This window comes from Cibotium barometz, chromosome 36 (assembly GCF_041138505.1).
Source record: "Cibotium barometz isolate CiBa-2024 chromosome 36, ASM4113850v1, whole genome shotgun sequence".
Taxonomy (NCBI): domain Eukaryota; kingdom Viridiplantae; phylum Streptophyta; class Polypodiopsida; order Cyatheales; family Cibotiaceae; genus Cibotium; species Cibotium barometz.
Genome location: NC_141081.1, coordinates 18,031,729 through 18,045,240, shown reverse-complemented (window position 1 = coordinate 18,045,240; position 13,512 = coordinate 18,031,729). Strand labels below are relative to the sequence as shown.

General features: G+C 39.1%; 1 protein-coding gene across 5 annotated transcripts in view; it reads left to right on the top strand.

Annotated features, from left to right (window-relative positions):
• The window catches only part of LOC147617562 (uncharacterized), a 74,654-nt gene extending 71,984 nt beyond the window's left edge, over window positions 1–2,670 (top strand). For 4 of the 5 annotated variants that reach the window (XM_086775841.1, XM_086775839.1, XM_086775837.1 and 1 more), the window contains 3 exons: window positions 874–1,598; window positions 1,735–1,828; window positions 2,072–2,670. In XM_086775841.1, coding sequence (XP_086631967.1) covers window positions 874–1,598; window positions 1,735–1,809 — 800 coding nt within the window. In that variant the 3' untranslated portion in view covers window positions 1,810–1,828; window positions 2,072–2,670. Of the gene's footprint in view, window positions 1–873; window positions 1,599–1,734; window positions 1,829–1,920; window positions 2,028–2,071 lie in introns of those variants that run through there. The other variant, XM_086775838.1, reaches the window with a different exon arrangement.
• Window positions 2,671–13,512: the final 10,842 nt, after the last annotated feature.

Genomic DNA, 13,512 nt, shown 5'->3' with positions numbered 1-13,512 from the left:
GCTTTATCAAGAGTACATCTATATGTCAAGGCTTTATCAAGCCCCACAATTATGAAATCTCCACATCTCTGATATTTACCTCACATGCATCCCCCAATTCCTCCTGTTTGTGCAGTGAAGCTCATGCCCAAAAGTACATTTGGAAGCCATAGCACAGCTCCTAATCAAGGAGCTACTACCTTCTTAAAGTTTGCTCTTTAACGTGCAATTTAGGTGCTATGGAGCCCCATAGAAGTGAAAAAAATACCATGTTAGTATCTTGCCTTCCACTATCGAATAAAGTATTGAGCTGTGCCCCTTCTGGGAAAGCTCCTGCTCCAGCTAGAACTGTATGTCCTCCTGCTTTCCTGTATCTAGCTTTCCTCACTCCTATTACGAGGGGTGTTGCATCACTTAGCATCTTCTTGGGCAGACTCTGGCCAGGTGTCCCTTATGTCTACATTTTCTGAAGAATGATCAGATAGTCACTGTGCCAAGCAACAAAAGACGCCGAAGAAAATCATGTGACCAAAGAACGAGAACCTTGATTGGAGGGAGGTTTCCTGGTTGATGAACATGGAACCATCAAAGATGTATCTAAAAACCTGCCATGTGAAGGAAAGGAGTGTAAGCTAGGCAAAGCAAAGTGATTGAAGGCAAGTGCATGATGAAAATTAAGAACATTTCATTTAGAAACTGTAGCCACAAAGCAATGCATTTGTTGCTACAGTTGTCTGTAAACTGAGATAAGAACCCATTAAACGTCAGGTTTACTTTTAGCTACTTTCTAAACCCTGTTTAAACCTGTCATTCTTGCTTGAAGAGTTCAAAAGATGTATAATGATTTATTTTAGATTTGAAATCTTGAAATTTTTATATGGCTTTACTTTTCAGATCAAGAGCTGCATAAATCAAAGAATTTTGTATCCAGTTTGAGTGCATGGCCTGTAGGGCAATGTGATTCCTCCTCTTCTGGACTACGAAGCCATGTCCACTCTATTCAGCTGAAAGAATCCATGAGGCATGTATATACACAGGCCAAAGCAGCACTGCAGCAACAGGGAGGAGTCACTAACGGAAGGACAAATTGTTTGAGACTGGCATCTGCAAATTTGGAGAACAAAGCTGCGGTTCATTGGGATTCAACTAGTGGAACTGATCAAGACATGAGTGAGATTTTAGGTGATCAGCAGCAGACAGGTGAAGAGGCAGAATCACCCAAGGCTTTCGCTGAAGAAATTGCTGATCAAGATCCATGTCCAGCTGCTGTATTGGAGAAGGCGGCAACTCTGCTGGCATCATACAAAGATATTGCTGGTGATAGTCCAAGTACATTCCTGCACACGGTCCCTGAACAAGAGGCTGGCCAACCTGCAGACTGGGAGACATCATTTGCCCTCTTCTCCACTGCTAGGCCTTCATCTTCAGTAGAGATCACAGAGCCCTTTGGTTTAAACATAGAAAGGAATGCTGATGGTGCTACTCTGGGAGGGTCAGGTAGTGAAGGATCTGTTACTACAGTTGTCAGTGAAGGATCCGGAACAGTCGATGGCCTTCACATACAGATACAAAGATTGCAAGCACGAATAAAGAGCCAGCTGCGAGATTCTCAATCTGAGGTACACTTACCTTGATTGGACTGAAAGTAGAGCCTCCATCTGGACTACTCTGTTTCAAGATATGCAACCCTTCAGGAGGCACTGCAGTAATGAAATTTTTTGCAAAACTCAATGCTTTGCTACTTGTGCTGTGTAGGAGAAATCAAGAGCAAGATCACAGCAGAGAGGTAGCCCAGTAACAAGCCAAGGACAGTCAAATGATAAGAAATGAGATGCCAGAATGTTGACAGGTATGAGTTTACTCATGTATCTCTTTTTGACAGAAGGCTTCTCTCTTTTCATCTAGATTGAATTTTGGATGTTTCAAAACCATATTTTACAGGCATCTCTCTGGCCATCGGATGGGGGAGATCCCCTGCCCTTCATGGTCTATTTTGAGTTCTTTACACAACTTGGAATTTCTTGTAAATAAACCCTGTGCGGGAATTGCATTTTTATACTCAGCCTTTTTCTTGGTTTTCTTCTAAATGCAGGAAAGATTTTCCCATTGGTGTTCAGTATGTCAAATTACATGCTCCAACTTTTCTCTACTAGAGGATTTGGTGATTTGATAAGGCAAAGAGTTTCGTCAAGAGTAGTCATCTTTGATTCTTTGAAGAGCTAGAGTTCTTATTGTGGCCCATTATATTTGTGTGAGGTTATTAAGAGGTTCAATATCAGACAAGCTTCTGTAGGGGTACTTCAATGCATGGAGGAGGAGGAAGTTTGTACACTAGCAATATTGGAGAACAGAAGGATCTCTAAAGCACTATTGGAGACTGAAGTATCTCAAAGGCACTTTCCTTGTAACATAACTTTAGCTTTGAAATTGTACGAAGGCAATGTACATGAACATGGAAATCTTCTATCTTCATACATTTAAGACCAAGGTCTATTGTCCTTAACATTTAACTCCCCTATTAGTTTGAAAAAAGAGGTCATATGACAGTTTTGTCACAATTTTCCAATGCTACATATAGGTACTACATGCTTGGGACATCCAGTCTCGGCTTGGAGTGCAATATTACTCTGTAAAAACAAATTAAGTTTACTGCCACAATTTAATGGGGAGGCAACTCTAAATTTGGTATTAGTTATTTACCATTTGGCCTTTGAATGGCCGCTTTATTTTAAAAGTGTGAACTTGCAAACATTTTCCACTTGTAATAATAGTGAAACAGAAAGTGAATCACTAACCTCGCACATTTTTAGCTAGGATTGCTACTTATAGAGCACCAAAATAAAGCACGTGCATGAAGACAAACAATCCATAGCAATTGATCGACCCAACCATAGGCTCCACACCTCTAGACCTACCTCAAGCATAGGAATGCTAGTCAACATAGTACACTGTTTATTGTATGCTTGGGTTGATAGCCTTACCTTGAGGCTTGAGCATAGGAAATTCAAATCATGTACTTTCTGGAACTTTATCAGTACATGACATGTAACACTTCCTCCCCCAAATAAATATTTACGTTCTTGAAAACAAAATTAGGGAATCTCTTCTTCAGATTTCTTACCTTCTTCCAAGTTGAGCTTTTTGTGACCTACCAAAAATTTCAAACACTCGATATGTTGGATAGGCCTCTTTTTATATAGATTTGCTTTTAGGTTCATGTGGAAAGCTAGGTGTTTCTATAAATTCAACAATGGTTTCATCTACAAGATTATCCTCATCACTCAGTTTTTTTTTTCTTAAGTGACTCACATGAAACTGCAAGTAAGTACTCTACATCCATCTAGTAGGTTCAACTAGTAAGCATCTTCTAAGTATTGGCAATGGTCTATAATACCTAGGAGATAACTTAGCACATCTTTAAGTCTGTAGAGTTTCAGAAAAATAAAGTGCCTTTAAATCAAGTTTGTCTCCTTTAGTAGATTCTTACCTTTTTCTTTGGTGAGAAATTACATAACTTCTTGCTCTATCTTGTGCTAACCATTGATTCATGTCCTCAAGAAAGTTTTTAGCTACCTGTACATTTTCCTTCTTCCATGCTACTGCCAATGGACCTCTAGGCTGCAATCCATACATCATCATAAATAGACTAAGCATGTGCTTGAATGTTTAGCATTGTTACAAGAAAATTTCAAAATGGGTAAACATTCTTTGCAATTGTTTTACTTTTTATTCTTGTATGCTTGAAGCATATGCGCAATAATCTAATTGACCCTCTCACCCTAATCTTCCATTTGAGGATGCTCAATCATCGTGTTCATACATAACCTCATATCTTTAAAGTGAAAAATGTGTGTGAATGTGTGTGTGTGTGTGTGTGTGTGTGTGAGAGAGAGAGAGAGAGAGAGAGAGAGAGAGAAATGAAATGAAATGAAATGTTATATTAACGTCTTCAAAAGGCCAAAGTGACCTATGAGACCAAAGTTACAACCATGTGACATCTGATACATTGTCTCGAGAAGAAAATAAAGAATTGAAGGTAAGTATCTAGCCCTACATTACATCAGTAGAGGGAGCATCTGGAAGCAGCAACTAGAGAGAGAAAGAGAGTTATATCAAATGTCTTCAAAAGACCATAAGGTCTATGAAACATAAGGGATTACAAAGATTATGTATAACAAAAAACTAGTAAACATACGAAAAAGATAAAATAATGTTGCCTAAGGGCATGTGTACATCATGTAGCTGGTGTGTCCATGCCATCCACATCTATATCTATGAGGTGAGACACATCCACTGCATTGGGAGGAAGAGGGGGGACAGTTCCAATATTGTTGAATAAGAGAGAGAGAGAGAGAGAGAGAGAGAGAGAGAGAGATACCCAAGGCAGGGTATCACACTCTCGGTATAATCTTAGACCTCGAGTTACAAAAGAAAATTTTCGTCTTCTATTTAATAAAAAAGGGACTATGGTCTCAGCGTGGGACAAGAAGTATCTGGATATCAAGTGGAGACAAGATATATCACCTAATGATGCCCGTACTTTAGGTGAGAAGGAATGGGTGGATGTTTTACTGCGAAGAGAAGGCATCGAGGATCCTATGCAATATTTTAAGGAAAGAGAGGCCGATGGTGGTACCTCTCATTGATTGGCTTTCTATTTTGATGGATTATGAAGATTGCTCTTTGGAATGTAAAAGGTGTGTGTTCACCGTCCAAGAATTATCGCATGTGGCATATTGTGTTTCAAGGTCAATGGGATATGTTTTGTGATGTGGAGCATAAACAACGTTCCATGATGGCTGGACAAGTGTATGATTACAAGGAATTTCATGTGTTTTATAGTGGGCACCCTACTACACAATCAGGGGTCATGATTGCAGTGAAATCTCAATTTAAGCCATCATTGGTTATGTAGGATGTCCGCGAGCGGTTCATTGTTATGAAAGTGGAGTTTGTGGATGAAACATTATGGCTTATGGGGCTGTATGCGCGTAATGGTATTGCACAGCGTCATTAGTTATGGGATGATTTATTGTGTTTGTGCAAGGTTACACCTAGCTTTGTGTTGGGCGATTTGAATGTATGTGAATTATCGGAGCATGCTTCTACACCTCACTCTATTATGGATGGGCCAGAGAGGCTCACCTGGAATGTGTTTGCCAAACAAGTTTTGAAACAAGATATGTTATCATGGCTACACCCGCATGAGAGAGAATTTACATATATCTCTCAACAGTACGTGGGTACAAGAGCTCGTTTGGACCAAATGTATATTTGCCACAGTATGATTTGTTTCTCTTGGAGATATTGTCCATGTAGGTGGAATATAATCATATTTTGTCATATCATTTCCATTTAGTATTGGAGATGCATGGCCAATCTGTGGATGCTTATAGGCCATTATTGGGAAAGGCTCTTGTACACATATTGTTTTCCATCAGTTTATGTTGCAAGTGTTACAAAACTTTCGAGGCCACGTAATCTCTGTTGGGGTGCCAGCATGGGATTCATAATGCATCATACTTTAGGGAGAAGTTGCGGAACCTAGAATCGTTGTTGGTTCATTTGAACTAGGTGGTTCAAGAGAACGGTTCTTGCACTGACATTGAAATAGCTATTGATTGGTTGTCCCATCAGGTTGCAGCATATGTGAGATATAAGCTTTATGGCTCGAATGGATGCCCTAATGGATTCTAATTGTCAGTCACATATGTTATTTGCTTGTTTGCAGCAAAAGCATGCACGTGAGAATATTATCAGATGTAAGATAGGCAAGGAGTATTGATTATTAATCCTACTTGTGTTCTAGATGTGTGTATGGACTTTTATTGCCATTTGTTGGGTCTGCAGCTAGAGAGTGTTTGTTTCACTTGGTTCGTCACCAGGTATCAAATGTTTTTGCAAATGAATTGGAAAGAGATATTTCTACGGATGAGGTGAAAGAGGTGTTGAAACATTTGCCTAAAGGGAAAAGTCCAGGATGGGATGGGCTCCCCAATGAGCTTTTCACGAAGTATGTTGATGAGTTGAAGGTCTCTCTTGCTTCTATTCTTCAGGATGTGTGGAATATAGGTATCATGCCTATGAGTTGGAAGATTGGGCTTATACGTATATTACCTAAAGGTGCATCCCCAGTTAATCTACATTAATGGAGACCAATCACATTGATGGGGGCCATGCATAAGATATTTGCAAAGGTTTTGGCCAACAGGTTGCAATGATTTCTTCCTGCTTTGATTCATCTAAGGTAATATGGATTTATTAAAGGTAAAAATATTTTGCATAATATACCAAATGTACAAATTGGAATTGATTATGCAAAGGGCTTCAAGGCCAGAGGTGGTTATGATTCAACTAGATATTGAAAAGGCCTATGGTCACATTAGTTGGTCTTTTCTTTCACAGCTTATGCAGGCTATGGGATTTGGCCCTCGCATGTCTTCTTTGATTTATACTATTAGCCAACATGCAGTGGCTAGGCTTATGATTAATGGTGGGGTGACTGAGCCCATTCATTTGATGAGATCGGTTAGGTAGGGATGCCCACTTAGCCCTCTCTTGTTTGCAATTGTTACACATCCAATCTTATCTTGACTGGATAAGCTAGTGGAGGACGGTGAAGTTGTAGGGCTTACTCTTCCAAGCGGAGAGCAGATGGTCGGCCAGGTATTGGGGCAGATGATTCTTTCATGTTCCTTAAGGCCCAAAGAGATAATGTTCAAAAGGTTATGGGTGTTTGGGATACTTTTGGTCTTGCTTCAGGGTTATACATTAATATGCAGAAATTTGCTCTGATAAGTTGTACTGAGAAGGATTTGCTTGGTTTGGGATCGAATGGGCAGGTCATACAAAGGGGATGCATCACACGCCATTTGGGTTATCCGATTGGAGTTGATGATGTTGATTCACAAGCTTTGTTGGCATGGATTTTTGCAAGGATAAATGATAAGTTTGTGTATTGGAAATCTCAGGGTTAGTCTATGCATGTTCAAAAATCTCAAGGTTGGCCTATGCATGTTCACCTCAAAGTGGCACAATCCAATGATTAGCAGGATATCTTTTTTCTTTCCTTTAATGCCATGGACGAGAAAAACTTTGCATTAGATACAATAGCCAAATAGATTTATGCTATGGAAAAGAGCAAGAAATAAGCCACATGGATTTCTTGGGAACATGTTACTACTCCGAAGAGGAGTGGAGGGGCAGCCCTATTAGATGTCAGATTACATATGGTCGTAGGAGATGGCCTTTATGTGTGTATCTCAAGAGCCATGGATGGTAATGGCTAAGGCCCTCATAGAGGAGGTTGCACTTGTGCATGGTAATACTAGGATTGATGGTACATGGTGGGATGTAGTGAATGGTTCCTAACAGGTTTGAGTATTGGCTTCACCTCTCCTTTCTCACTTGATGATCTCATGGAAGGAGGTGTTGGCACACACTAAATGGAAGCCTTCAGATCAACGGTTGCAGTTGAATTCTATGGCAAGTGAGGTGTTGGCTACTTCACAACTTCTGAAGTGGCCTGACAAACTTGTTGAGCGGCCAAAATTCAATAGAATGGCTCGATTGGGACCAGTGAGAATTATGGATACATTGTTGCCATGTAGAGGCTGCTTATTATGTTTTTGGGTTCCACGTGTATATGTACAGTTATGGGAGAAGGTAAGGCAAGTCTTACGCCGTTTGGTGATATTTCTCAGTTGGAGGATCAGCAACCTTGGTTAGATTGGGCATTTAGAAAGCCTCAAGACATTGCAATGCCAGCGTATATCAAATCAAGTGTACCTTGTGATGGTGGAAGATAAGCGATGGATCACTAAGAAGGCTAATAGGGTATGAAACATCAGGAAAAGTGGGGCCTGGTGGAAGGAAGTAATCTTACAGGGATGGTGATCTAAGATTCCATATCAAGGGAAGGTGTTGCTATGGTGCATGCTAGTTGGGGGCCTACCATTGGGGGACCAGTTGTGTTGCGAAAGCGGCGGATTGCTTCTGGTAATTGTGTGTTTTGTACTACATGCTTGGAAACATGCTCGCATCTTTTCATTTCGTGTCTAGTGGGGGCAAAGAAGTTGTAGGATTTCCTTTCTTGCATATGGATTCTATTGACAGAAGATAGGCCCATAAAGGTTAAAGACTAGATTTTTGGCAAGATTCCAAATGGGCCAGATAACCTAGAACATTCAGTTTTCTTTCATTTTTTCAGGTGGACAGGTTTATGGCATATCTGGTTGACTAGGAATGCCTTCATATTTGATGCAAAAGTGGGTATTATAGCTGACATAGGTCGTATAAAAGGGCTACTACTGTGGCAAGTATCTTCCTTGCGGTCAGCTCATTTGGTGGAGAATAACATGGCTATGTATTGGATGAGGGTACTCCAAGCTACACGTGTGTTTCGGAGTAATTAGTGACGGAAAGCTAGTACATCACATGGCAGCCATGTGGCCATTTTTAAAGTAATTTCTGTAATTTATCTTCTATTATGAGAGAGAGAGAGAGAGAGAGAGAGAGAGAGAGAGAGAGAGAGAGAGAGAGAGAGAGAGAGAAATATAACACATGTTTCTCTACATATTATAGTGTTATACACATCAATTTTGGTTTTTATATAACATTTATTAATATTTCACATCAATATAATATGTACCAATTTAAAATATGCATGTATATATACACATACTATCTTTCAAATTAATTAATCAGTTTAGATCTACTTTATAATTCTTTAAACATTAAGTACTTTGACAATGTACTTGACAATGCATATAAGAAATTTTATGGAAAATTTTTCATTTGTTAGGGTTCTAAGCTTAGAGGCACTTAAGCCAAAGAGACAATGCATATAATGAATAAAGAAATTCTATGAGAAAATTTTCATTTGTTAGGATTCTAAGCTTAGAGACACTTAAGCCAGAAAGTTATGTTGTAAGAAAGGGGATGCTTTGCACCATTTTTAAATTTTGCCATGATTTCTGAAGCATGGTCAAAGGTGTGACGCTTAAATTTTCTCTTCATTTAGCATTTACATCACTTACCAACAAGAATTACTCAAACAACAAGCATCATCATGACTAGGAACTTTTGTAAATCCATGAGGGGCTCTCAAATTAAAGGATAGGATGTCCATCTTACAAGCTTTATTGTTCTTGAAGCATATGTGGCTCATAATCGATGAGCCCCTTTAATTAAAGGAGATCTAGTTTCCAAGGTTATACTAACTCACTGAAGATGAGATCAAGTATCCAAGGTACTACTAGTAAGATTTGAGGTTCTAAATATGCAAAACATGTATCTTTAACATAATTGAACATTATTTTTATAGCGGTTGAAGCAAGAACCATTTTTTAACCTTGATCCTTACCCCCAAATTTTTGACCTAGAGAGAGAAATTTTCCTTGGGTAAAGGATGTCAAAATAAGGTGAAATAAGAATGGTTGTTAAAACCACTCTAGTTAACATGGCCTTGCCTCGTTCTTTTTATAAGCACTGTACCATCCTTTTGTAACATGAGCTTAATTTTTGTCATGTGGCAATGGAACATAAAAGTGGCCTTATGTTGAGCTTAATGGACAAATTTGGGATTCTAGGACTCATGTATACATCTTTTGGAAGCAAGACTACTTGCCCCAATGAATAATTTTAGCCTTGGTCAGTCAAGTGTGAACCTATATAGCTTCATAGCTTCATCTTTTGGAAGCAAGACTAGTGGGCCCAATGAATATTTTTAGCCTTGGTTTATCAAGTGTGCACCTATATAGTTTCATGTATATAAGAAATTTTGGCATTGAGCAATAGAACAAATTATTCCGTATTACAAGGCTTGTGAACTGTCTTCTCTCCCTATTAATCTCTTGGTTAGTCAAGTGTGAAACTATATAGCTTCATGTATATAAGAAATTTTGGCATTGAGCAATAGCACAAATTATACCTTATTACAAGGCTTGTGAACTCTCTTCTCTCCCTACTATTAATATCTTCCATGTCTAGGTTTGATTCAAGCTTTGTGTTGAGGGATACATGCTTGATTAGGAATGATTAGGGCTTCCTTCTTCCAAAGTTTTGTTCTTTGGCCTCTCGCGGGATCAAAACCGAGTGGACATAATCTACTTACTTTCATAAAGACAAATTTAGCTTTGTCTTTGCACCCCATTAGCCAAGAGTTTTCCAATGTGAGAGTAGAGAGAGATTGTAAACTTTCATCTAGCGCACTCACATGAGAAAGTTGCATCACGTGGCTCTTTGGCAAAGTCCCCATGATACATATATCTACTATTAAGAGACTAAGGTTATGTAGAAGGGTGAGAGAAGGGTGTGAGTGTGAATGGACTTGAGGTCCACTTGTTCACCTATTTAAAGGTGAGGCCATGAGGCATTTTGTATGAGAGCAAGGCCTAGTTGTATGTATAAGCAACTTAATAAGCAAGATATTATTCTTGTATTTTGTGAGTCTCTCCTCTCCACACACTTGATCTAGCATGAGCACCACGTTTTCTCAACATGGTATCTAGAGCCTAGGTGATTTGAACCACTTGTGGTGTAGAATAGGTCAAAAATATCCACTTTTTGCTTATCCTTCTTGTGTGGAGCTCAACCCTTTCATGGTGGAGGAGCTACAGCAGCTTGTAGAGGCAAAATCAAGTGGAGAAGTGAACATGGGAGATGGAGTACACACCCGGGCGTTGCATTTCGTACGGTAAATTTCTTGATTTCTGCTGGCGCTGCGACGGCATTGCCCACGAATGAGACGCCTGCTGTTTTCTGCTATGCAGGCTGGCCGTACAGCCATACGGTGCGTGTGAGCAACCATTAGCTATGAGCTTTGAGGGCTTTAGTAGGCCACTCAATGAAGAGTCTACAGCTCTAGTATGAGCTCCTTTCATCCACCAATGTGTTGGCTACAGAGAAAAAACCAGGCGCCATTTTTTCTTCTTTCTCAAGCTTTCCATTAAAGCTTGAGTTTTGGGTTTTCTTGCTCTAATCAACTACCCCCTTGCTTTAATCACTCAAATGGTGTTGTGAATGCTTGTAGCTGAGATTTCTCTTGGTTTTGAAGAGATTCCATCCACTTGAGATATCCATAAATCTCAATCCCGTCAAGCTTCAACATCAACATCAATTCTTAAGCTTTCAAAGTGGTTAAAGTGTGCTTTTAAGCACTAATTATGTTATTTAACACTAATTAAGCTATGAATCCAACAAAGGGAGGTTATTTTAAAGTGTTCTTAAACACTAATAGTGTTATTAAACACTAATGGTGAGTTAATCACCAAAATAAGTGTCATTTGACACTAAAAATATGATTTTTAGTACTAATTATGTTTTATACACACTAATGGTGATATTAATCATCAACCAAAGTGTTGCTTAACACTAAGGTGGTCATAACCATCAAAGGAGGAGGTCATCTACATTAAGGAGGCTCTTCTTCATCAACATGGAGACCGGGCACACACTATAAGTGCCACATTCAAGTCTTCATCGACAAACCGCTTCTTCCAAAGAAATGGTGCAACCATGAACCAATTGTCTTCATCTCATGAGCTAAAGAGGTTGAAGAATTCTGGTTTTTTCATCATCAAACTCAGATTTTTGAGTGTTCTTATAGTTGAACACGTACACTAAGTGTTCATCTTCAATGTTTATGTGTTTTACCCTTGAGTCTCTTATTTGTAAAAGACATAGGCAAGTCATAAGCCATATGTTCTCGTTTCCCAAGCCCAAGGCACTTCATTCCGCTGCATATTCTGCACTTTCATCATCTAAGATGAGTCGTAAGGTTAAGCATAGCATCCCTAAGTGCTTTACCTTATTGGTTGTCATGATTTTAAACATTTTTTGGCATTACTTTTGTAAGAGGCATTGGCAACATTATGAGCCATGTCCTCTCCTTCTTACTTTTGGCATTACTTTTGTAAGAGGCATTGGCAACATTATGAGCCATGTCCTCTCCTTCTTGAGCCAAAGATGTGATAAACCTTATTTGTTTGAGTATTTACCTCAACCATTTACTCATTAAGCTTATAACTTCAAACCCTAAAGGGTATCAGTTAACCAACATGCATAAAAGCTATTGTAGTTGTGGAGTAGACACTGCCCTTGACCAATGCATAAGGCAAGTGGTAAGACCCTCCCTTTCCCTTTCCCATTTAAATCTACCTCATTATCCATGGAGGAGATATGGTATTCAAGGGAGCATAAAGCATGTTGGAGGACCATCTAAAAGCAAACCACTTAAGCAATGGTGGCAGCTTGCTTATGATCATTGTGTGAGAATGGTCAAGGTGGAAAGCATATGGTGGAAGCAATGGCATGGATGTCACAAACATGTCATCTACAAGAAGTCAAGCAAACACAAAGAGTGTGGTGCACCATCATTGAGGTGTACATCTTCATCGACAACAAATAAAGACTTAGATGGCAACATTATATTAGCCTCTAAGGCTCTAGGAACACATTTGTAAATCCTAGATAACCACACCTATATTCCAAACCTTGTACGCCTAATGTTATAAAGGCACCTTATGTCCAATACCACCTATTCCATCCTTCCATAGTTGGTATTGAGGGGGGGTATTAAGAGACTAAGGTTATGTAGAAGGGTGTGAGTGTGAATGGACTTGAGGTCCACTTGTTCACCTATTTAAAGGTGAGGCCATGAGGCATTTTGTATGAGAGCAAGGCCTAGTTGTATGTATAAGCAACTTAATAAGCAAGATATTATTCTTGTATTTTGTGAGTCTCTCCTCTCCACACACTTGATCTAGCATGAGCACCACGTTTTCTCATCATCTACAAGGTAAAACACTTTACTAAACATACTTGGCACCGTTACACAGGAGAGTCATAAGGTTTACCCGCAAGTTTGTGTATATTTGTGTCTGGTAAGCTATTGGGCATACCCAATATTTCCCGATGTTAATAAGAGGGTCACACCTTTAAAAGGCTTGCAGTATTGGAGACTTGGATGTGTGTTTGTTTTTGTTTTCTTCTTATTTTCTTAGGAAAAGTTTCATTTCAGTTCACCATTGTTGAAGGAAGAAATTTCTTAGTTGCTTGATTTTTCTTACATTAAGCTTGAAGATGATTAGATTAGTGTGACTATGAGGGTTTAGTACTTAGAAAACGCTAGTTGATAGCTCCAAGTTACATATATCCACAAGGTAAGACACTTGACTAAACATACTTGACACCAGGAGAGCCATAAGGTTTAGCCCCAAGTTCGTGTCTATTCTAAGCTGTTGGGCATACCCAATATTTGTCGATGTCAATAAGAGGGTCACACGGTTTAAGGGACTTCGGTATTGGAGACTTGGTTATGTGTTTGTTTTTTTCTTCTTCTTATTTTCTTAGGAAAGGTTTCATTTTAGTTCACCATTTTTTAAGGAAGCAATTGCTTGGATGCTTGATTTTTCTTACATTAAGCTTAAAGATGACTAGATTAGTGTGACTATGAGTGTTTAGTACTTAGAAAACACTAGTTGCTAGCTCCAAGTAGCATATATCTATAAGTTAAGACACTTGACTAAACAT